The sequence below is a fragment of the Sus scrofa genome, chromosome 16 (genome assembly GCF_054392235.1).
Source record: "Sus scrofa isolate SSC_HxYL_T2T_F1_AM1 chromosome 16, Sscrofa_HxYL_maternal_Yorkshire_Landrace_v2.0, whole genome shotgun sequence".
NCBI lineage: Eukaryota > Metazoa > Chordata > Mammalia > Artiodactyla > Suidae > Sus > Sus scrofa.
Genome location: NC_139398.1, coordinates 76,796,921 through 76,821,732, shown reverse-complemented (window position 1 = coordinate 76,821,732; position 24,812 = coordinate 76,796,921). Strand labels below are relative to the sequence as shown.

At 41.0% G+C, this 24,812-nt stretch overlaps 1 protein-coding gene across 5 annotated transcripts in view; it reads right to left on the bottom strand.

Moving 5' to 3' along the window:
* EBF1 (EBF transcription factor 1) overlaps nucleotides 1–24,812 on the bottom strand; it is a 394,923-nt gene that overhangs the window by 79,054 nt on the left and 291,057 nt on the right. For 3 of the 5 annotated variants that reach the window (XM_005672579.4, XM_005672581.4, XM_021076602.2), the window contains exons 9-10: nucleotides 23,706–23,839; nucleotides 4,285–4,411 (exon numbers count right to left, since the gene is read on the bottom strand). In XM_005672579.4, the coding sequence (XP_005672636.3) occupies nucleotides 4,285–4,411; nucleotides 23,706–23,839 (261 nt within the window). The remainder of the gene's footprint in view (nucleotides 1–4,284; nucleotides 4,412–23,705; nucleotides 23,840–24,812) is intronic. The other 2 variants (XM_003359834.5, XM_003359836.5) reach the window with 1 other exon arrangement.

Sequence of the window (24,812 nt, the reverse complement as noted above, 5' to 3'; positions counted from 1 at the left end):
ACAGCCATGCAGGATCGGAGCCCCATCTGCAACATAGACCACAGCTCAGGGCAATGCTGGATCCTTAACCCACTGAGCGAGGCCAGGGATTGACTCTGCGTCCTCATGGATGCTAGTCAGATTTGCTTCTGCTGAGCCATGATGAGGACTCCATGACCTAACCAAACATCTGAGCTGCTAGATGCCCATTCATCAGGCTTTCACCAACATCTGGGGAGGAGGCAGAGCAAGGCTCTTGGCACACACACCTAAGCTGTCCAACATCCTGGTGGCCCATTTCTCCAGTCTTACTTTCACCAGACAGCAGCCCCTCCAATGGAGAAATACCCAGAGTGAAACTTAAAAAGTACATTTGGACTTGGCCACCTCTTATCAGGAAAAGCCAACTCTAAGGACTTTGATGAAGCAGCTAAAGGCTCCTGAGAGTCTTTTATCAGCTTCCAAAGTTACTTAAAGTTTTGCAGGAGAAATTACAGTCCTAAAAGCCCTCAAAGCCATAACAAGGGCAGAAAAGCAAACTAGAACAAAATTTCAAGGGAGATGCCTTCCAGGGCAGTGGAGGTTGATGGGGGTTTACTTCCCATTGGACTGACTCAGAAGAGATGCGTTCGAGGGGGTCTTTTGTTTCCTCCTGTTAGAAAACATTATATAAAAGTGAAAGTCAGCCTTCCCCTGCATGTACATAAGAATAATTGCCCACAATCAATCAGATCTGGGACGCGCTATTAGGCAAGCTTTTTTTGTTCCAGTCACGTTGGGATTCACTTTGCTCACTCACTCTGATTGGGCAAACAGCAGAGAACTGCATCGCTGGTGGCTAAGAGTTCCTCACGTGTCCCTGGTCTGAAGCACCAAAGATGGAGAGCTGTGCTCACGTCTTTCCAAGTGGAGCCCGCTTACAGGCAATCTGTGTTTAGTCAAATTTTTTCCTCCCTCCCCCAAAAGTCAGCCTTTATTTGCATAGATTAAGCCAAGCTGTTCCTGTCTCAGTGGTGTGGGTTTTTTTTTTTTTTCATTGATTATGGATTTCTAGAGACTTCTACACACACACCCCTAAACTCTCTCTCACACACTCAGAAAAAAACAGCCATGCCTGAGCTTAGGCTTTTGTTTTTCAGTCCTTGGACATTTCCTTTTTTTTTTTTTTTTAAAAGGAAAACTTGCACTTGATATTCCAGTAAGAATCAAGAGTTGGCAAACGCCATCCAGAAAACCAAACCTCACATCTTGAAAGGCTGTGGATGTTAAAGAAAATGAAGTGTGAGCTGCTGTGAGTGGACAGAAGAGCAGGGCTGCACATTTACAATGACCTGAGTGGCTGTTCGGAAATAAAGAACAGAGAGGTTTTACGACCCATCTCTGTGCCTTTGCCAGAAAGGGGTGACGAGCAGAGAGGTAAACTGAGCAAATCATAGAGACTTGACAGCACCAGCCATGAACATGTGACCCTTGGTAGGAGCATTTAATGCTAATGACCAAGAGTCCCAGGTATACCTCAATTAAGAAAGACACCCTTTTGTCAGAAATGTGGTAACGTCACAGTGACTGTGAACAGCCAGCTAGATCAGTGGGGAAACTACATTGCCAATTTCTTCAAAAAATTTTTTCTTTTTTTCAGTCTTTTTCAGGCTTCTCCTATGGCATATGGACGTTCCCAGGCTGAGGGTGGAATCAGAGCTGTAGCTGCCAGCCTACACTACAGCCACAGCAATGCTGGATCCTTAACCCACTGAGTGAGGCCAGGGATCGAACCTACATCCTCATGGATACTAGTCAGGTTTGTTACTGCTGAGCCACAATGGGAACTCCCCAGAATTTCATTTTTCTAACACAGGGAGAGGTGAGGCTCTCTCCTAGAATACTTAAAAAAACTAAGTCTCCTTGTCTATTGCCCACAGTCTCAGGCAAGATCAGCAGAAGCATTTTTTCATACACACATGTGCACGCATACCCAGGATTTCTCTCTCTTATCCTTAACTACTTTGCTCGACTTGCAAATGGGCCGCTTTGATGTTCATTCTCATACGATACAGGTTTTCCAAGATGCGATTTCTTAAATTGATGGCAATTTTTTCTAATGGTTAAAAAAATTCCCAATAATGATGGGTCCCCTAGCTATTTTCTTTTGAGAACTTAAGCAATTTAATGGGGATAATTTTTTTTAAACTTTTATGGCCAGGTGGCTCAAGGGGATATTTTGTTGAACACTGATTAAAAATAATTTCTTCTAAATGAGACCTGACCACAAAATGGAACCATTAACGGGAGGGTCGTTGTCACCAAAGCGGAATCATGCCTGATTGCCTCTCGTTCCTCCCACCACGCGAGCATTTTCTTCTTCTCCTTTTCTTGTTCTTAATGGCAGAGTAAATAAGCAGCTAGCGAGGCCTAAATGTTTTTGGCCAAAAACAGAGTCCAAACTCCTCAGAGAAAACATTTGGCCTCTGTGGTTTTGTAATATGTTCCAGAACACCGAGTTCAGCGAAGAACATTGTGAAAAACTCCTATCCATCGGAATGATGGTGGGGAATGTTACAGTATCAGAAGTTTCAATTGGTCCTTTTCCTGCAGGCCCATAAGGAGGCTTGTAAAAAAAAAAAAAAAAATAGTGCTATGTGGAAGTTCTCATGGGAAAAATGAATGGCAAGAAATCCTAGCTTTAAAAGAAACAGCTAATCTGCTAGTTTGATTGTTCTTCAAAACTTACGCTGAACCAATGAGCCTAATTAAAAACACTTGGCCTACTTCTATAAAGCATCATAGCTTTCTCTATGCTTCGTTTGTATACACCACAAAACTCCAGATAGACTATTATTTTTTCAAGCGCTCACTAACAAAGTGCTGACTTTGTTGGGATGGCTGAGCTAATTTCTTGAACTCAGTGTGAAACCTTAGCTAAACAAAATTGTGGTAATTTTCCTTAATTTGTAAAAGTGATTGGAGTGCAAACAAAATTTTCCTCTTGGGTCAATCCTATAATTTTCAATTAACTAAAACTAATCGTCAGGCAGGCACCAAACCTGCATTTTGTTTAAAGGGCTGGGAGGCATTTCCAAGGGTCAGGATGCATTAATTGTTTTTATAATTTTGAGAGAGAGAGAGGAAGAGAGAGAGAGTCACTAAGAAGTATAGCTGATTTTGTCCCTAGGATTAAAATACAAAAAGAAAGATGCTTTGAGGTAAAACATCACAGCAAAATAAAATTTGTCCACTTAATTGTATGGTTATAATTAGGATGTTTTAACACAGTTATCCTTTCATGCTCTGGAGTCTCTTTGTGGGAAAGCAACTTACACGCTGTACTCAGTCTGGCCTTGCAGTCCTTTACTGAACGAAGAAGAAAACGTGGGACCAGTTTCCGGAGATGACTGATATTTAGCAGAAGACCTAAAAGTCATTGCCCCCAAAGTGGTCCCTGGACCAGGATCATCAGCCCCCCGCCTTGAGAGCTTGTTAGAAATGCACCATCTCAGGTCCCACTCAGAGCTATTGAATCAGACCCTGAATTATAAAAAAGACCCCTGGGTGTTTGGTTTGCACACAACAATCTGAGGATCTCTCCAAGTACACACTGGGTATTAAGACTGTGCACTCGATGTATTTCCATAGAGAACCTCCATCTGATGGGAGGAAATCCACATTCACCCTATAACCCAGCTACTTTCTGCAAGGCAGGTCCCTGTGTCAGAGCTGTTTGGGGTGGCAGGGGGCAGGTGGGGAGGGAGCAAAATGTACCTTCCAAGGGAAGAAGGCGCCAACCCAGAATTAAATATGAAAATCACCAACCGTCCTTAATACAAACGCTAGGAACAGGCTAGAAGAAAGTTGTCCTGCGTGTTAAAGCATATCTCTACTCCATAAAACAAACAAACCCCCCCCCCCCCACGCACAAAGAGGCTGAGAATGGTCAAGTGCTCCTTTTTTCTTCCCTCATGTCTCAGGCTGCCACTTTCGCTGTCCAAGCCATGATGTCCACGGACTGGTCATTCAACATGGATACCCAGATGACTTCTTTAATAATACTAATACTAATACCCATAACAGAAACTCAGCTGGTCACACACAGTGTGAAATGGAGAAAGTGAGTCTCCGTTAAAAAGTGTCTCCATTATAAAAAATGTTTAAAAATTTAAAAAATTAAAAAAAAATTTTAATTTAAAAAAAAGTGAGTCTCCATTAAAAAGAAAATAGTTATCAGCATAGGGTGCACACTTATACACACAAGATCGAGTAAAAGACCCGTAAGGCCAAGGCAACTCTGCCACCCTCTGTAGCAGTTCTTACCTGTGTAAATGAATCTTCCCGGTGTCCCTTTGCAGAACTGTTTGGATTTGTAGGACAATGTGACTTCCACAACTCCAGGGATGTGCCGAGGAGGGGTCTGCACACGGATGGCATGAGGAGTAATCAGCTGGGGAAAGACATGTGGAGGAAAAACATTGTCACCACAATAAGTAGAGGGCTCATTTCACAGCTTTCCCATCCGCTCTCAATAAACATAGCTTTAAAACACATAATTAACCCGTCAATGTTTAGATACGATGGTGATGGAACCTGTATGAAAGACACTGACAACAATATTTACAAGGGCTCTGAGCACAGCCATAACAACTTTATCTGAGTTTTCCTACACGGCAGGCACTCTGCTTCCTGGTTTGAAAAGAAAACCTGGCCTAATGAAATGATTTATCCACTACAGGATATCCTTTGGAAAATCTCTGTTTGAGGCAGACACCGAAATCAGAGCTGAGCTCTGCTATGCCTCTCCAGGAGCTGGTGGGCCTGGTGTTTGAACTGAGCCTTTAAACATGTGCAAAACACAGAGGTAGGAAATCAGTGGGCCAAGGCGCTCTGATTAGCTGCAGAGCACACGTAGGAAATGCCTCTAAAGACCCTTTGGTGCCTTAACTACCAGAGGCACAATCAAAGAGCTTTAAAGGGGAAGCCCAAGAATCTGACTCCCTGGAATAGCTGACGGATCTGGCAGAACTAAGGAGTGTCCATAAAAGGGGAAATGGAAGGTTGGGGAGGGGGCTGGAGGATGATCAGTGGTCCATGAGGTGGTACCATGGGCACAATGAGAAAGTTCATTTCTGGGCACTGTTGGCAATCAGATTACACTGACAGCCGAATTTATTTTTTAGTACTCTTATCTTTGTTTATATTACTAACATGTTATTAAGGGCCATAAAACCAGCATTATCTGGTTCTTTGAAAACTCCAGCCCTGGCATTTGCCTAGCTGACCCCTGATGGTGCTGGACCCTGCATGCTCTATGTATGGTGTCCTTGACTCCTTTCCCACTCGTTTAGCTCAATATCGTGGTACTGAGTCATGGGTGATCACTTGAGTTTGTACTAATGTATATTTGTGCTCTTCTTATAATGTAGAAAGGGCTTTCGTTTCAATGTGCAAACCAGGCCCAATACAAATGTTTTGTCCAGAGGATCACAGGTAACATCATGAGCATCAAGGTGGCATCCACAAATGCCAGCCCCTGGGAACTGCCTGGGCAAACTGTCCTAGCATGGAGTCCTGGGCGAAAGAAGATGAGAAAGTTGCTCCTGCTAAAATCCACAAGCAATTTCTGTCAAATGCTCTTTCCTGAAATATAAAGGTCATCTGCAGAAAAATCATTTTAGGTTAGTAATTAGAAATGCCTATCCTCTTTCGTAGAACATGTGGATGCTTAGCTTATTTGGGGGGAAATAGACAAAAGATGCTTCAGGAATAGCTTGCTGATGGGGAACCCCTGGATACTGAGTTCTCCACAGCTAAGTTTTTTGGGCAGCTAAGGATTTACCCGTAAAAGCACACATACACACAAAAAGTTTACTTCAGATTTTGACCTTTCCATATTGAAATTATTCCAAAATGCATTGTATGTTTTCTAAAATAAGCAGAATAGATACAATCAAATTTAACTTTGATAAATCAAGACTGTCATTTGGAATACCACTTCTTATATCTTGTTGACAAGAGAAAAGCCCTATGTGATTAGTGAGTATAAGGGCTGTTTTTCCCCTGCACTAATGGACCCAGATACCTATGGGTTTTCAATGATTTCTACTTTATTCAGTTTGTCTCTTTTCCTCCTGGTGTCCTTTGCACTTTCTAGACTGCTCTTCTGATCTATAAGCCTCAAAGGTCTGAAATCAAGTTTACTAGTGTACAGAGAACAGGAGAAGGAAAGAGGTTCTGGAGAGCCATAGAAGATGATCTTCCAGAATCAAGTGCATGTTTAATCTCAACTGTTCAGACAGGGTTTCTGCAATTTGGAGATGAACATCTGTTGAGTACCAAAGAGGCTATTGACTACATTGCTGAGGATTTTACTTGCTAACACTAATTTGGTAGGAATAATTGGATGTATTCTTATCCCCTTCTTTCAGATGTGAAAACAATCATAAATTGTTAAGCTGCTTTCATAAAATCATCCTCCTCAGAGCAAATGAGAGAAACAAGTGACCCCCAACACAGTTCAAAAAATGACAGGGACAAGTATTTCCTAGCTAAGCATAAAGAGAAACTGTTCCCAGTCCAAAGACCATGTGTGCGTGTTTTTCTCTTCACATGCTATATCCATTTTTCATTTACTGCCTGGTCCTTGGCTGTGTTTTTGATGGTGGAAGTTGCCCTATAGTTATATTCCAAATAAGTGGTATGCTTCTATTTTTCAGAGTTACTTGGAATGGAGAGTAACGTTAATCCACAATAATACTCAGGGGAATTTTCAGTCAGTTAGAAAATACTTCCTCTGCCCTCCCTTTTCTCAGGGGAAATACATTTTAAAAGATGGAAAGATATCAGTAAATAGATAATGTGGACATCTTTTTAGGTATAAGAACTTATTACCTATGAGTTGCTTCGCTAAGGAACAAAATTCATGGGCTTTATAAATTGATTAGATGTGACTGCAAAGAAACTACTGGAGAGTGGGGGTTTGGCATAAAGCATTAGGCTCAGGAAATTGAAACAAATTTTCATTTACTATTTCATTTTCAATTTTAATCAATCACCCTAACTAAAGCAGAAATTCGTTCTTGAAATAACTATCCTTCACAAATGAGGCAGACTATGAATCATCATCAGAAAAATGAATTTGTTGATGTTTTCCTTGCTATAGATGTTAGTCTGGGAACAATCTCTAGCCTTGACACATGATATTGATGGCTTACAGAAGGAACACTTTTTTTTCTAACTTCTATTAATTGAAAGCATAGGCTTATTACTAATGACTCAGAGAAATACAGAATTCATGGCGGGAAGAAATGCTAGTAATCATTTAAAAATAATACTCTCATTTTAACAGCTAAGGACGCCACAATCCAGAAAAGTCTAAAGGCCTCAAAAATGGATCCAACATCTTGGGAAAAAGACAGGGTTTAGATCCTGAAGTCTAGAACCCAAGACCCTCCTCCCCCATCTCAGAATAAGTTTCCCACATTGTTCCAACCTGGTTGAACTAGGTTAGAACTTCCTCTTCTGCCACTCTAAGTAACAGAAGGAGGAAGGGCTCCAGTAAGTCTAAATTTTCCATTCTCTTGACATTGGAATACCACTTTCTATTTTGATATATATATATACCACCTGTGCAATTATGTACTTATTTTTTTTTTTTAATGGCCACATCTGCAGCATATGGAAGTTCCCAGGTCAGGGACTGAATTCAAGCCCCAGCTGCAACCTATGCCACAGCTGGGACAATGCTGGATCCTTTAACCCAGTGTGCCAGGCCAGGGGTGGAATCCATGCCTCTGCAGTGACCCAAGCCATGGCCGTCAGGTTCTTAACCCACTGCAGCACAGACAGAATGCCATATATTTAAAATTTTTAAATTGGCTAACGTTTTTTAGAATAACTTACTTTAAAAAGGAAACTACATCATGACCATAACTAGCATTCTCTGCCAAAATAAGACAGTACTATGGATGGAAATCTTAAAGTTAACACTATGTTGTTAAATTCTAGCTAGATACTGTTTTTTTTTTCTTTTCTTAATTAACGTAGAGTTGATTTACAGTGTTGTGTCAATTTCTGCTGTATAACATAGTGACTCGGTCATAGAAATATGCACATTTTTTTTCTCATGCTATCTTCCACCATGTTCTATCCCAAGAGACTGGATATAGTTCCCCTGGTGTACAGTAGCTAGATACTGTTGACAGCCTGAATAGGTTTATAGGAAAGGGAGATGAGCTAGTGTTATATGTTACAGACTTGTTTGCCCCGCTGAGACTATGTCCCTCAAGAGAAATCAGAAGGATTAAAAGTGAAACAAAAGGATACTAACATTCTCACTAAGGATTCAGTTCTACTTAATGTCTGTGTCAAATCCAACATGGTTCCCTGTTCAACCAGAGACCCATGCCTCATGCTTTGGGAAGTACTATTCTAGGTGCTTAGAGAACAGATGCACTCTTTTGACTCAACTTCCTTAAATCACAAACCAAACCAGTTGAGCTAAAAATAAATCCTCTTCTGAAACTCAGTAACATCTGACACTACATTCTTCCCTTTTGGAAGTCTACACTTTCTTCACTCTGTGACGCTAATTATAAGTCGTAAGACCCGCAGTGTCTAATGGTTTACCAAAAGACTTTCACATTCACTATCCTTTCAAACCCATCCTTATGGGATATGTATTCCAGATGCAAAAAGTTTAGGGTCAGGCAAGTTAACTAGTGTTATTTGAAATAGTAGGGAAAAAAACCAATCTCTCATGCCTGTCAATACGTGTTTTCCAGAGCTCCTCTCTTATTCACTGGTTCCTGGTCTCCTCATGGGCTAGCTATTCCTTCCTGCCAAATTGTTAATTGTAGAAATTGCACAATTTTTGTTATTTTTTTTTCTCTTTTTCAGTTGCCTAACATTTCTTGGGTTCATTCATTGACTCAACCACCTCAGCTAAACTGATTTCCAAAGCTAAAGCTCTAGCTTTGATCCCTGTGGCCAAGCACCACACTTTTATTGGCAACAAAGTAACAGAATCTCCCCAAACAGGTCTTACTGCCACCTCAGTCTCAACATAACTGATGCTAAACGTATCATCTCACTACCTATAAATGTATTTCTTGCCCCTGTGTTCCCTCTTTGAGCTAAGGGAACGCTATCCTTTGAATCACCCAAATTAGAAAACTTAGGATCATCTTTATTTTTTCCTCCCTTCAAAGTTTCTTTCAATCAAGGTGAGTCTTCCCTCTGCTGCATTTCACTGTCTCCTTGGCTTTCTACTTTCTCCTGTTTGGGTTGTCACCATTTCCTACTCAGATGACTCTAATATCATAACTGGTTCCTAAATGACTTCTCTCTGCTGCCACTTTCTGCATCAGAATTATCTCCTTCAGATCAACCTCATCAAGTCACGCCCTGACTCAGACCCTCACCTGCCCCCTTTTGTGGATAGTATGGAGTCCAGACTCCTTGTCATAGTATCCAGATGCTCCAAGGCCAGACAGCTGAGCTCCCTTCCTAGTTACACTGCCCATTCTGCCCTTCCACACTCTGGAGAGGCCGTGTGCATCACGCTCACACCACAGCCTAGCTTAACATCTATGTTTTCATACCTTTCCTTACCTACATACTCCCCGACTACTACTCCACTTAAAACCCTGACCAGATGTTCTCTCTTCCAGTGAGTTTTACCTGATCCTAAGAGTCAGAGCTACCTGCACCTTTGTAAGAATTTATGTCATTATGGCATGTGTACTAGAGCACTTAGCATCCTATTTCACTTGTGCCATAAAGATTTTCTTACACATCTTTCCCCATTAGGTAGTCCCTGACATTAGCAAGATGGTTGAACTCATATCTGTATCCTGTAAAGTACTTATTACCTTACACATATATCTGAAATAAATACTTGCATAAATTAGGGAAGAAATCTACTAGATGCTTGATTCCATTAAGCAAAGTAATCCCTATCCATGAGTCCACTGTTCTTAACCTGATAAATATTTAACTCTCATTCTCTAAGTTGTTCTTAAAATTAATTATCCAACTGGTCCTGGCATGAGACCACTGCTCAGATATTATCTAAATGACTAAAAAAAGGAAGATGTTTAAAGGTCTGTGACTCACTCCAGTGAAAAGGGATAAGAGGAAATAAGAAAAAAATAGATGAGCAATACTAAAAAAATAGGCACAAAAGATCAATGCTCAAACAAGCGTGTTTATTTCTAGACTGATGACATGAGATGTGAGGTATCTTCTTTCTCTCCCAATTCTTCCTTGTATGTGCATGTGTACTTGGGTGTTTATTTGTGTGTGAGCAAGAGCATGTGTATGCTTGCACAGGAAAGGATAATCACATAAATAATTCTGGAATAATTAAATTTGTACATTTACAGATATTACTTTTATTACAAGAAAATATCATTGAAATCAAGAAGTAGAGTATCAGTTTTGTGCAATATTTATTGCATGTGATTATGTAAGAATTAGATATCTATTTGCAGGGAATAAAGGACTGAATGAAAAAAACCTCAACATGTCAAGAGAAGTAACCATTGGATGATAATGATATGGGTAATTTTATTTGCCTCTGTATACCTCCCTGAATCTTCAAACTTCTCAACAAGAAGAATGCATTAATATTATACTCAGAAGAAATCATTTTTAAGTATGATATTACAATGAAAAAAGCACACATGGTCTCTGCAAGACCCCAGGAAAGACTGCCAGCCCACCAAAGACCTGTGGGCAACAGCAATGATGCTCCCTCCCAGCTGCCTGGACGAGCAGTTTCTCTTCTCCAGACTCAGATCACAAGAGTGGAAGAGTCCCCAGTGGCCAACCAGGCGAGGCACCCCTGCTATGGCCTCCGGGTGCAAAGTGAGGCTGCTGACTGACCATGAGAGATGGGAAGCAGACACAGGGGAGGAGGTGGGGCTTGTCCCCACAGAAGTGGGAGACAAGAGAGAGAAACACCTCCCTCTGCAGAGGCACAGAGGATTGTGGAAGATGCATGAATGAAGGTGAAAGCCAGACCCCAAAGGGCCAGACTGCAAAGTCTGCAAGTCCAGATGATGCACGTCCAGATGAGGGGCACAGGAGAGGAGAATTCTCCAGACGGTTTTCTAGAAGTCTCTCCAAGGATCAAAAGTATGACCCATGGAGGGGGTGTGGTATGGATGAGAGTGTCTAGTATTTTAAAACATAAATGGAGACATATTGAAGAATTCTGGGGAAAAGGGCCAATCTTGGGAATCACCTTCTTCTCTGAGAGTCCGTAGCACTTACTGCCTGTACCACGCTAGCTCACACTAAATGGACTCTGGTGATGAGCTTGATGATGACTTTAGCAGCAATGGCTTTCTGTTGTCTCTACCTATGTGCCAAGTGCTATGAGACGCGCCTTCCGTGATTTCTGGCCTGTGGTGTTAGGGGCAGGCCTGGGTGGTAACTGGTTCACAGATGTGAAAAATGAATTTCAGGAACGTGGAGAAAAATGATCAAGGAACCAATTAGAAGTGTCAAGTCTGCCTGACTGATGACCACCATTACACAACCACAGCTGTCCTTCTCCACCACTGTTTATTGTTTTTCCACAACTCCTGGTACGTTCACGTTTCATCCTCCTTTCACTGTTGACAGATGGAATGGGTCCTCAGCTTCTCCTATACTTGAAAAGATTTGGGGAGCATAGTAGGTCCTCCAGATAACCTTTCTCATGGGTGAGAGGCTGACTGAGAATGATTTCCCAGCCGAACAAAAAGGCAATTCCAAGATAAGTTTTTGTGCATGTTTTCCAACCAATGGAACTATATGAAATAAAGGCAATTTGAAGTTCCCAGCCACAAAGTCAAAAAAAAAAAAAAGACTGGGATTACTAGAAAGCACACCAGTGACTTTTCATTACTAGCCTTAGGATTTAATACATTAGCCTTAATCACTTTCAACATTAAAAAGCTTTAAAAAATCCAAAAGAAGCAAAGACTTAAAGAGAAAGGGTAAAGGGAAGGAAAATTTTCTTCTCTGGAAAAAGAATTAACAGTTATAACTAGAAAAAGCCTAAAGCGGGCACTGGTCCATTGGGCTTTAGGTATTACCCATCCAAGAGTCTGGGTTCTAAGACACACCAGCCCATTTGCCCAGTGTCACCCTCCGTGCCTCAGTTTACCCTCTCATCCTTCACTGGCTCCTTTCTGCTCTGAGGAAGTGCTAATAATAATGTTAAGTATGCTTTGTGTTTGGGGAGAGCTTCTCTAGGGACCCTAAAGCACTTTCCAGATTAATTTTTTAATTTATGTATTAATAATTCTCACAGCGTTCTCCCTCCTCCTCATTTAAGATAATAATATCCATCTCTTTCGCGATAAGCAGGGGGTGCTGAGTGATGGACATAAAGCAGACATTTAAATAAAGGAAACTGTAACATAAAAGCATAATTAAAGCTTCGAAACCAAATCGACGAAGGATTTTTAAAGAGATACCACAGTGGTAGTGACCACTCAAGCGAACTTATTTTTTGTCCACTTTGGGTCATTCAACTTTCTGTAGTTAAACATGGTGCTTAAGAAATATCATTTTCCGGAGTTTCTAAAGAAAGTTGAAATATGGTAAGTGTATATTCTTGGGCACCATACTGACTGAACCCACATATCTTATCTCTACTCCTCTGAAAGTGGATGTAACATAAACCATGGGATGCCACCTCTTCTCCTGAGTTCCTCAGTGTATTCTGGTTTGTTCCCTAATCGGAGTTCTCTGGGTTTCGTAACACAGATTTTTTCATTCCCAAGAGCTGCCTGTCTCAAAGGCAATATATGATTTCTCAGGAAACGTGAGAGAAAGCCAGTGGAAGCATTTACTGTTTCGCAAACATTCTGGTTTCCTTTTGTCCTCTCAAGAAAATAACTAACCCAATGTTTAGCAAAATATGTTGGGTCACATGAATTCCCAAAGATAAACTTTATGTATGAATGTCAGAGGAGACTTCTGAAACTAAAGTCTCAGGAATTGAGTTTAGGGGATCTTAAACCTACCTTTTAAATAGTCATCAGTATTCCTTAACACTGGCTGAAATATCTCTCTATAGATATCGACATAGAGACAGAGGTATAGAAGAAAGCGAGAAATCTATTTTCCTATTGTTTATCTGCATCACCCAACTAGAACATGAGGTCCCTGAGGATATGAACTTGGTCTTTCTTGTTTTCGCTACTATGTTCCCAGTTTTAACAGTGCCTGGGAACTAGTAGACATTCAATAGATACTTGTTGAACATTGAATGAATAAATACCATGACGCCATTAACCGCCAGGAATAATTATGATAAAAATGCAGTTAAGTCCCTTGTGAATCTATCAAAAAGATATTGTCAATACCACCCCATTCAAAAAAATCCTTTTACTAAAGAAAATTTTTTTTTTTTTTTTTACTTTGCCCCCACAGGCTTCCTGGTAACCTCATTAAACATTCACAAAAATATACTGCCTAATTCTTCTGACCAAGAAATTAACCAGGTTCCTAAATCAATGCCGTTAATTGTACAAAACAAAACAGCAGCAAGATCATCTTTCAAAATAACAGATCGAGGAGAAAAAAGCTAACATAAATACATTATGCTTCAACTGCCTTTGGTTTTGTGGGTTGATTGATTTATTTATTTTTCGGTAATTTATTTTTTAAATAAACTTTCTCCAGCTCTCTTCCCAGGATGTAAATCTTGTGCCAATTGGGCCCCATTAAAGACTGGATCCCATCCTGACCATCTGGGAGCTGGAAAAGCGCTGGTGAGTTCCTGAGGTCCAGAGTATTCCAGACGGAGAGGACTCGACACCAGTCATGCCAGCCCCTGTGGTTTCAAACTACACAATGAGCTCTTTCTCGAGGCTTGTTTTGCTACATTCAGTCAAGAAGGAACATCATTCCCTCGTTGGGCCTGGCTTAGGGTCCTGGGTTGCTGCTCTGTTTGTTTGAAAATTAAAATATAAAAGAAAAAGGAAGGCCAGATACATTTTTGGAAGGGGCTCTGTGTTATCAGAGTTGGTGGTTGGCAGGGCAGAAGCTCTGCCTGCAAAGATAAGGAATTAGGAATGAAAAATCTAAGAACCCAAAGGGAGGGCAGCAGGGAATGAATTCACCTTTCACCAAAGAGTCTTTGAGGGTCTTTTCAGAGTCTCAGAAAAGGATATCAAAACTTTTAAGACACGAAACATTCTAATAGTCTTGGGTGGTATAGTTGCTATGTGTATCCTATCTACAGTGATACTTGCATATTATTCAGTAATTCCTGATTTAACACGTCCCTTCGGGAAGTGAACCATACAGAACACTGATGCCAACCCCCTTTTAATACTGTGCCAGCACAAGTGCCTTCACTGAAGCCCTTTGAGGATGCGTTACACACATCATGTGGGTTTAGGTAGAAGATACTGAATATAACTGCCATCTCTTTCTTGATTACTCAGGGCCACTGGCATTAGCAAGAGTCATTAACGTCCTGCACAGGGTAATATCATTCTGCATCTGCTTTTTAGGTTTTCCTTTCCTGCCCTTGACATTAAGCTGTCACTTCTGCTGTCACTGAGTCTGCTTCTAACAACCCGCTTCTGGTTTGCTCCTTTTAATTTGCTTTGACCAGGGAAAACAGATAACGTAGTCTTTTTTTTTTTTTTTTTTTTTTTTTTGGAAATTACTGTTTGGGTTACCTCAAAGTCTGTTATTTTATATAGTTACTTTTTTTTTTGCTTAATTCTGGTTTCATGCTAAATTTTGGAGCACTGAGGTGACTATAATACTCTTCTCTGAATAAATGAGGTTTTACTACATTCTTTGTAGGTGGTTAAAGGATGGCTCTGCAGTCAGATGGATTTTGGCGCAAGCCCCAGTTTTGTAAATTACCAGCTGGGGGACCTCTGGAAAGTCACTCAACCTCTCTGACCTTCAGTTTCATCCTCTGGAAAGGGAGGTGGGACAGAGGGAGGGGCTAGCTATCTAACTAGTATTATGGGATGGAGTTAATGCCTCTAATGAGTTTAGGCGAAAACCTCACTGGTCTCAATCACTTAAAAGCGTTAGTTTTATTACTACTTAATCCTCACCATAACCAACAGATTTACACTAAGGTATTTATGTGCATCCTTATTGCACAATAAATATATCTAAATATAAACTACCTAATTATACATGCATTAACAGAAACTCAACTGCAGTCTATCTGGTACTGACACTATGGAAGCAGTATTGCACATAACAGTTGCTAATGAGGAGATTTGTTTATATGCATGTGTGAGTGAATGAATGAATGAATGAATGAGTGAAAGGAGTAGTGTCATTCAACGCCATTTGTTATAAATTAATGCCTCTGACATGTAAGGCACTGTGCTAGACATTGCAGGAAACTAAGATGAATTAAGCATGGATCCTGCCTTTGAGAGAGAAAGCAGCCACTAAAGTCATAATAACTAAAGATAGAAAGCGATAAAGAACATAATATGGTACAGACAAGGCCATTAGAAATTTAGAAAGAAGAGAAAATATTCAATAACCGGACCCGTGAGAGAAGATTTTGCAGGTAAAAATGGTTTTTCTGTAGGAAGGGGAGAACTTAAAAGGGTGGAAGGATTTGGGCACAGAAAGAAGGGAAAAGCATTGTGACAAGGAGGAATAATATAAGCAAGACAAGAGTGCTGAAAAGTCCCTGCAGGTATAAAGAGCAGCTCACGACTCATCATGATTGGAGCAGAAGTTAGGAGGAATGGTGGGCAGGGATGTTAAAAAGAAAGGTCACAGTCTTGCGAAGCTGTGCTTGAATCCCAATATAAGGAGTCGGAGCTTTAGGAAAGATGACACCAGCAAGGTTGGAGGAGGAAAGCTTTCGTTCAGATCATCAGGGAGCCATTCCAGCCATCAGCACTGAGCACACAGATGAAATATGCATAACAACTATATAAATATCGATTTTCTTCTTATAAGTCACATGGCTGCAGCCAGGTGTGAATTCTTTCTTTGATTCATGTTAAAATTAGAAATGCATCACACTTCTGTGATTTCCATTTTCAAGTGAGAGGCACAAACGTGTACCTCCTGAATGCTCTGTAAACAACTAGATGGAAATGTCAACCATAAAGCCATTTTTTACTATCCCATAATTATCAACATAGAGGATAAATTTAAAATGCTTTCATCATTAAAAATAACAGTAGAGACTAAAGCCTTTTTAAGAATGTGGTGAGGATGGTTGTAACTATGTTACTATATTAAAAGGCCAGAGATGATTTTTGATCTGTTTTTAAAATAAGCTGGCCCATTCAGAAATCATTCCCCGTAAAATAACTTGGACCTGAAGGTATTCTTCAAAGTCATTTTCAAAGTTTGATGCAAGTGATTTGGACTGCCCTTTTTACTCTTTACAAATGAGGTTTAAAATTTTGCATTAAGCAAAAGAGGTGGCCAATAAGTATAGGCTGACTATAGACTTGGCACCTGATATATTTAGGAAAAAGTAGGCAACTATGAATTATTTTAAACCTGTTCATTTAACCATTGAATTAAACTCATGCATGTAAAATAAATGACACAGCTATTGTACCCTGTTTATATTATAAATTTTTAAAAGAAATGATATTCAAGACAATGTCTTTCCCTACCATCCTTAATTTTCTTTTTGATTTTAGAGGATTTGTATCTCAAATTAAATGTTATGCATAATAGAGGAGTGATGCTATCATGTATAAAACTTGGAAGGGCTTGGTAAATATAAATATGGTAAAAGATTAGGGAAATAGGAGTAATTGCAGTACAAGAGAAAGCGGAATGGGGACTGAGGTTGGTGTCTGGGGAACTGGGCTTGACTCTCGTCACTAAGCAGCCGATGCATTCCCAGGACAAGCCATTGCACCAGTGGACCCTGGAACCTCCTTTTCATCTCTTTCAAAATAAAAGAGTTGCACTTGATGACTGGAAAGGCTCCTCATAGCCATCAGAATTGTGTGACTCTACATGTGGTTCAGAAAAAATCAAGGCCGGATATAAGGCCTGGGAAACTTGGAGTGGGAGCACGTATGAGTTGTAGTCTTTTTTATTTTTATTTTTTTTTTTCCCGAGGCACATGGAAATTCCCAGGCTAGGGGTCAAATCAGAGCTGTAGCCACTGGCCTACGCCACAGCCACAGCAATGTGGGATCCAAGCTGCATTTGCGACCTATACCACAGCTCATGGCAATGTTGAATCCTTAATCCACCGAGCGAGGCCAGGGATTGAACCCTCATCCTCATGGATACTAGTTGGTACTGCTGAACCACGATGGGAACTCTTGTAGTCATTCATTTTTTGTTGTCACAGAGGAATAAATACTGTTTTTTTTTTTGTTTTTTTTTTAACTTACAATCCTTCCTCTGAGGTATGTACATAAATGAGAGTGGAATGTAAAAATGGAAAGGAAGAAAGGAAGAAATCAAGAGCTGCATTTATAACCTTGTTTTCCAGCTTCTGGATTCAAGCAGCAAAACTGCTTCTCAGACCCCCAAACTGCCATTTACCTAATAATGGCCACTCACAAGTCTTCCCCTGCAGTGGATTCTTTTGCCTTCTCCCTGTCCCGGGAATGCAGTTGAAGAAAACATTCATCTGGATAAAAAAGACAATGTCTGGCCCCTGGTGAGGCTTATTGGTTCATACAGTGATATAACTCTGGCTTCTCCCCTCTGGGCTAAGTGGTCCTGGCACTCTTTAAATATAGCTGTCCTACAAAATCACATGGCATCTAATGCCAAGTGCACACGGACTAAACCCAGATGCAAAATATGAGAGAAATTCTGTTCAGAGACTTGCAGCATTAAAGAATAATGGCTCCAAACATTCGATTCTGAGTGATACTCTGCAAATATTTCAGATGATTTTCTTATGTCTAATTGCTTCATGACTGGATTTCATGACTTGACTTCATTAACAAGAAATCCAAATGCGTTTCAGCCATTGTCAATATATCTTCCTATAGGGAGATCCATGGAAAAAACAAGGGGTTCTATGGTTACAAAAATTTGCAACTTGCTATATACGATGCCTTGATCGTCAAAGTGTAGGTAAGTGCCTCAAAAACTCTAGAACCAGGACCAGTCACAGTTATTTGACTCGACATTTCCCACATTCACTGGGAAAAAGTGCCCCCTCATCTCCTATGGATAGCCTAAAGAACTAGTATATTCCATAGAACTTTATGGAATGAATTAGAGCAACACCATGGTATAAGTCTCAGGTTTATATCTGATACCAGAATCTGAAGTGTAGAAGATGAAAACATTGACTGGAGACATATTAGTAGGGACATCCAGTTTAGGGGGCTAATTAAATCATTTTGATGAAGTTCAAAGACTCTCTTGCAAACAAGATGATATTTGTATGCTGCAAGTGTGTTCTAAAAGTAAAGAACAACAGTAGAAGAAGCTGCTTCCCACCCATCCTCATTCCCACATTTCTTACTGCTGGGGGATTCTCAAGGGAGTGAGCTCTAGAGAAAAGAAATGACTAGTGTTTTAGCTGGTTTTAAAGATGATTTCAACTAAGACGCTCATTTTCAGATGTAGAGATGGAGGTCTGGGGGCCACCCATGACTAAAATACAGTCCTCTCACTGGGCAACTGAAGGACCATAATTACTACTCAGGGTCTCCTGCCTGGCTCCTAAGTCACTGCTACCCTGTGAAATGTCTTTGGATGGTTGTCTTCAGTTGCCTTCATCCTCTGCTCCTGGCCAATCCCACCACTGGATACTTTTTACAGGCAGCTTAAATACCTTAAGCTGTATAAATTCCTTCAGATATTTCACTAACTAAATACAAGGATCATGAGAACCTAAAATGTCCATCACAGGGATCTACCCGGACATAATAGAAACTTGATGGGTTATTCAGTCTACTTCTGACTATACTACACTCTCTGCCTTCTAGAACCTTGCCTGGAATTTTAAGCTACAAATTTAACTCTGGATTGTATAAATATATTATGTAACTCCCTAATTTTCTACTTAGGAGCAAGCTGTCTTTCCAAATAAAGCACCCAATCCCACAAAGGCTAACTTTAATCACCCATAGTACTTATCCCAGTGCTAGGCGCCAGAAGGCAAGTCAACTAGCATTCTTTGTTTAGAAATTAGAGGAATTCAGAGGGGGATATTGAAATAATAATTAGCTCTATAAGCCAGTACAGAAGCCATCCTCCAAATCACACGTTGGTAGAAAAGCAAAAACAACAAAGTACATCTCTCGTCAAGAAAAAACTCAACCAACATTAAACATTAGCACAATAAACCCTGTTGGTTTCCCTGGATTTATATATAAAACATCACAAAGACTTTTTTTTTAATTTTCTGGAATAAGACATAATAAGGAACACAACAGTATCAGTAAAATATTTTGCTTTGTAAAAAGAGAGAGAGGAGAAAAGGCAAGAAACAATAAGGAAGACTAACAAAGATGGTAAACCAAATTCGCAAGTCATGTGGTTCACCCCAAACTTGGGAGCTCACAGAGGCAGCCCTAAGTTAGGAACGACTGAGTGTCACCTTTTTACCAACCCTCCGGGGGCAATCAGTGAGCTAAACTGAACTGCTCATTTGCAAAAGATTGGTTTGGTTAGGAGAAGAGCACAGATGAGGGTAAATTAAGCCAGCCCTGCTTTCTCTGGCTCTTTTTTTTTAAATTCCCCAGCTGAAAAAAGTCTCCAAATAATAGTATCAGCCGCTAATCTAAAATGTTATCTTCTTGTCCTGGCCCACCAGCCTGCTTCTTAAGTGCTTTGGGCTACAGAGTGAGGAAAGAGGGAAGAGTTAAAAGTCTCCTTAAAATTAGAAGTACCGAATCTCAGAGGTAGCATAACCTCAAGAGAAAATGTGGCTAGAGACAAAAACTTTAGACAATCTGGGGTCCTCCTCTAGAGATGAGGTGCAAGCAGGGTAACTGTCATAAATATCTAAGTAACTTGGTCACTTATACAGGAAAAGCAAGAGGTTGTCTCCTGCTCCTAACATAAAGCATAATCCTACATAAGGATAAATTTTCCCTGTAAGTCAATGGCTCTACCCACGAACTTACTCAACTAGAAAATGAAGGGACTGCTCTTACTTCTGATTCTCTACATAACACGTCTACCTCACCTTGCAAGGTGATGGTAAAGGCTAAGGTACCCTCTAGTACAAGGCATCAATGGCAGTGGTGGTCACCTCCCTGGTCGGACATGATAAAACCCTAGGGTAAAAACATGAGCTTAGGCTAAATCATGGGCAGTTAAGTAGGTGAGCCCTGCAGCTGGACTGTGTGGGTTAACATCCTTCTCCAATCAGGTTCACGTGAGAGCCACACTGAACACTTAGCATGGTGCCTGGCAGGGAGAACTAAGTGCCCAATGAATGTGAGCTGATGCTAGTCATACTCTACATTCCTAGATACCATCTTTTAATGTTCACAGTTTTACCAAGCTATGATTCTATCCAGGGGAGGCCTGGATAAATGCCCCCCCACCCCCGCTCCAGTTTTTGGCTCCTACCAAAATTAAAGGCAACAGCTATACTACTTTTAGAACTGCAATGACTACTCCTTCTACTACCAGACCACTTGGATACAGGGCATGTTTTTGTTTTTTGTTTTTTGTTTTTTTCTCTGCGCTTTCTTTTCATCTTCCCTCACGTGGTTCTACCCATTTGCTCTCTCATTAACTTGGGCTTGTATTTCCTTTGTAAAAACATACAGTATAGTTCAAATCCCATCTCTAGCACTATCTGTCTGTGTGATGGTTGGCAAATGCCTTAACCTCTCTGACACTCAGCTTACTTATATGTATCTAACATAGAATGAGGGTTGAAGAAAATAATACCCATAAATTGCCTGTACATGAAAACCCTTAGTCAATGTGAGCTGTTTCTCAAGTTTCTCAGCAGTATACGGTGGATTTGGGGATTTGGAAGAGTACCAAATTCTCTCCCTGCACTAAAAAAGAGAGAACATTATATCTGTCCAATAGCCTGGATGAAGATCTAAATTTACACTTAGTTGAGAATATTTACAAAAAGTTCACCTCAGCAAGGCTCATTTTTCTGTCAGGACCCTCATGATGATAACAGCCCAAATTAAAAGCCTCCCATCCAGACGTCCAGCTCCTAATGCTGCAGGGGATTTATTTATTTTTGAAAGAATATCTGCTAAAACATTTTGGAAACTATGACACGGCAGGCTTCCACCAGGGAAGGGTCAGAGCCAATTTATGATGCAGCCACAAATGAGAGCAGTTTGGGAGGAGGAGGTGGGCAAAGAAGGAGCATGTTCCCCCCACCCTCGCCTCCCAGCGGGACCCCACCCACACCCCACAGGATCCATTGTGAGGGGCTCCTGGTACGCGCAGGGCAGGGGCAGTGGAAGAACAGAGAGAGGACAAAGGTATGTTCTCGGTGGATCTTCCTTTTCATGACTCATTTTGATTGTGTTTTATGGAAACAGATCTTTTAAAGCAATTTAGATAAACTTAAGTTAGCATTTAACCCCCTTTATCTTTTCTCAAAAGAGGGCAAGAAAACGGGGGAACCAAGAGGAAACTGAGAGACCTTGACTGGGAACAAGGCGTAGGGACAAATCAATAACTTCCTGATGTGCTGAAGTCCTTCTTTCACACCCACTGAGGTGTGTGAAGTGTCATACTGACCCCACTTATTCTCAGAAGTCAATGATATGGCTGATTCTGAGCCCCACATCACATGCCTCACTTTGACTGCTGTGACACAGAGTAAGAAATTCACATTCTACTTATTCTTCCTCTCCCACAAAGTCCAGGGCAAGCAACAGAAGGAGGACTAGAAAGGGGTGAAGACACAGCCCTGGCAACCTGGGAAAGGATGTCCCCATGAGCATAGCTGCCTCGAGCAGCAAAGAAGACACTGGGTTTGAAGCAAAATATGCCTTGTCTGTGTTGCTTCTCATTTTATACCCCAACTTTTCCAACAAAGAATGGGGTGCAATCAGCCAGGAGAGTTCAGCTCACCTTCATGCCTGGGATATTCCAACTCAGACAACAATGAGTTTGGTGGACTGAGAAGTCCACCTCTGACTCAGCTTTTTAGGGGAGCTGTGATTCTTTGGCCAAGTGCATATCGCTGGTTGGCTGCATGGGAGATACAAAGGCATCGGCAGCTCAAGTGGGCAAGGGGCTTTCTGGAGAGGTTACTGGCAGTGGGATGTGCACAGAGAAGGCTTAAAAAGAAGGCCAGGCTCTGCTGTGGTAAGATAAACATACTCAACCATCCAACTCTGAACTTTCTGTTTATCTTGTTGGCCCCTCTACAGAGGAAACACAATCAAAATATCTGGATGCACTGAATGGTGGTGTCAGGGGAGGACAATTAGAAATGCAAATAGAAAATCCGAGTTCTAGCTCCAGTGCTGCTACTACTGACTTCTTTGTGCGACCACATACACTTCGCTCACACTCCAGGAGCTCTGGGTGGCTACTTTTGGGTTATGTGATTGTATCTCTCTCAGCCTCGGTATCTACCAGGAAAAGATACACACTGAGTATACTGACCTCGAGGTGTAGAGGAAAGGTGCAGATGATCTCTGTCAAGAGTTCAGCACAGTGCCTGACATAGAGTCAGTCTCAATAAACTTGAGCGATTTGATAACACTTGTGAAGTGTGTGAGATAAAGGAGTTCAGCGGTATTTGGCAGCCCCAACATTGCTTTCACTCTAAATTTTGGGAAGGTGAAAGAAAAGGGGCTCTGGGCATGCTGGCTAAGAAATCAAAGTTCCAAAGTTAAAAGCAAAGGCAAGTTTGCCATGGCTTCTATATAATGGTGATATTTGTGTTTTGTAAGCTTTTTTTTTTTTTTTTTTTTGCCTTTTCTAGGGCTGGAGGTTCCCAGGCTAGGGGTCCAATTGGAGCTATAGCCACCAGCCTACACCACAGCCACAGCAACATGGGATCTGAGCCGCATCTTCAACCTTCAACACAGCTCAGGGCAACACCAGATCCTTAACCCACTGAGTGAGGCCAGGGATCAAACCCACAACCTCATGGTCCCTAGTCAGATTTGTTAACCATTGAGCCATGACGGGAACTTGATGTTTTGTAATCTTGAGCTAATGTTGATTATTGCCAGACAAGCCTGCTAAACTGGAAGGTTAAAATAACAATCACAGTGCTTGGAAAGTAATGCAAAAACAAAATGTGGTCATTTTCATATGGTTGGAGTCCCACACTGGGATGCCTGAGCGTTATCAATTCCTAGGGCTGAAAGAAGCCCTGTGACGAAAAGTCATAGAATGAGTGGAGAACCACCTACGCCTGGGATTATTACTGTCACATGAATGGTGCTCCTTGAAGATGGGCCTACCATAGACGCCATCGACAAATACTCACAGAGTACTACTTCGTTAAAGGTTTGAGTAGAGCTTTGCCTATATATTTTGTGACTTTGCATCTCCTTTCCAACTCCCAGTTAGCACCTCCACACCATGGCTAGCCCATGAGGATAAATGACAAAACAGAAGCTCTCCTGGTGCTTATGGGCCAGTGGGTAGAAGTGATTCCAGTAGAAAGTGATGCCTCCTGGTTAACCCAACCCATCTTTCCTAGTTTCCAGAGTCCTGCAGAGTCCTGGAGCTGGCCCACCCAGAGTGGCACCACTAAATTCTACACCTCGTATTAGAAATTCAAGTGTAGACAGTATCCTCAACTAGACCAAGCTATTAGATATTAATGTTCAGACAACACCTACCTCACTCCAGACCAGCATGGTACCGAATATGACCTGTAACCCATCAAAGAAATTGTCCCCTATGATGATCACAGTCGCACCTCCCGTGGTCCATCCTTCACTCGGGCTGATGGCTTTGATACAGGGAGTAGCTGCTTTTCAACACACATGAAAAAGAGAAGGAGTCTGCTGTTAGAACCAAACTTTAATGATGGGAGACTTGAGAAAAAGAAAAAAAAATCTTTTATCTTTTCACGCACAGAAAGTCCCTCAAGATCTCAGCATTTCCTAGTCACATTAGGACCCGAACCCTCAGGGTGCCATTTCAGTTTTTAAAAGCATTCTTTTCATTGTTTCTATTAAGATACCTATATTTTACCCAAATCTTTTTCAAACCTGATGTCTGATGAAATAAACCATAAAAGCAAAATTTAATTTAGGAAATGCTGAAGATTTTTTTTAACAGGTGACTTTTTAGAACATACCAGAAATCTTATAAAATTGCTTCGTAATTACATGTATCTCCTGAAAAGAAAACTCATACATTTTTAGATAAACACTGCTGTCCAAGGGGAAGGGAAGAAAGAGAGGAGGTTGGAGCAGAACATCATTCTTGTTCCATGCATTCTATCTGTCATATTAACGGAGCAACACTCCTGATTAAAAATCATTAAGATTCTTTCAATAAATGTCATGGATCCCATTTTATAGACACAAAGTATGCAGGTCAATCAGGGTGAATTATGTAACCAAATAGCTGAGTCAGGGCTGAACCACAGAAAGTCCCATGACCTTTGCTTTGTTGTCATTCCCAGGCATAAAACCCAAGAACTGGCTTTTTCAAAACTTCCTATCTCCTCTTTCCATTATAAATGGCCCTTGGAGATGGGAAATAATTTGCAAGTACTGTGATTCCAAGCAGACTGGAGGTGGTTTGCCTGATGAGCATGGCGTGACTTCAATAGAAATGCTGGGCATAAATGTAATTGTAGGTTTTGAAATCTCTCAGAGAGTACTTTCGTGTCACCAAGGATTTTTAACTCCATGATGCCATGCTGCTATTTTCACGATCACTTTTATGAACAGGAACAAAGCAAAATTCTAAAGCAAAGGAGATACTGTGTCAGG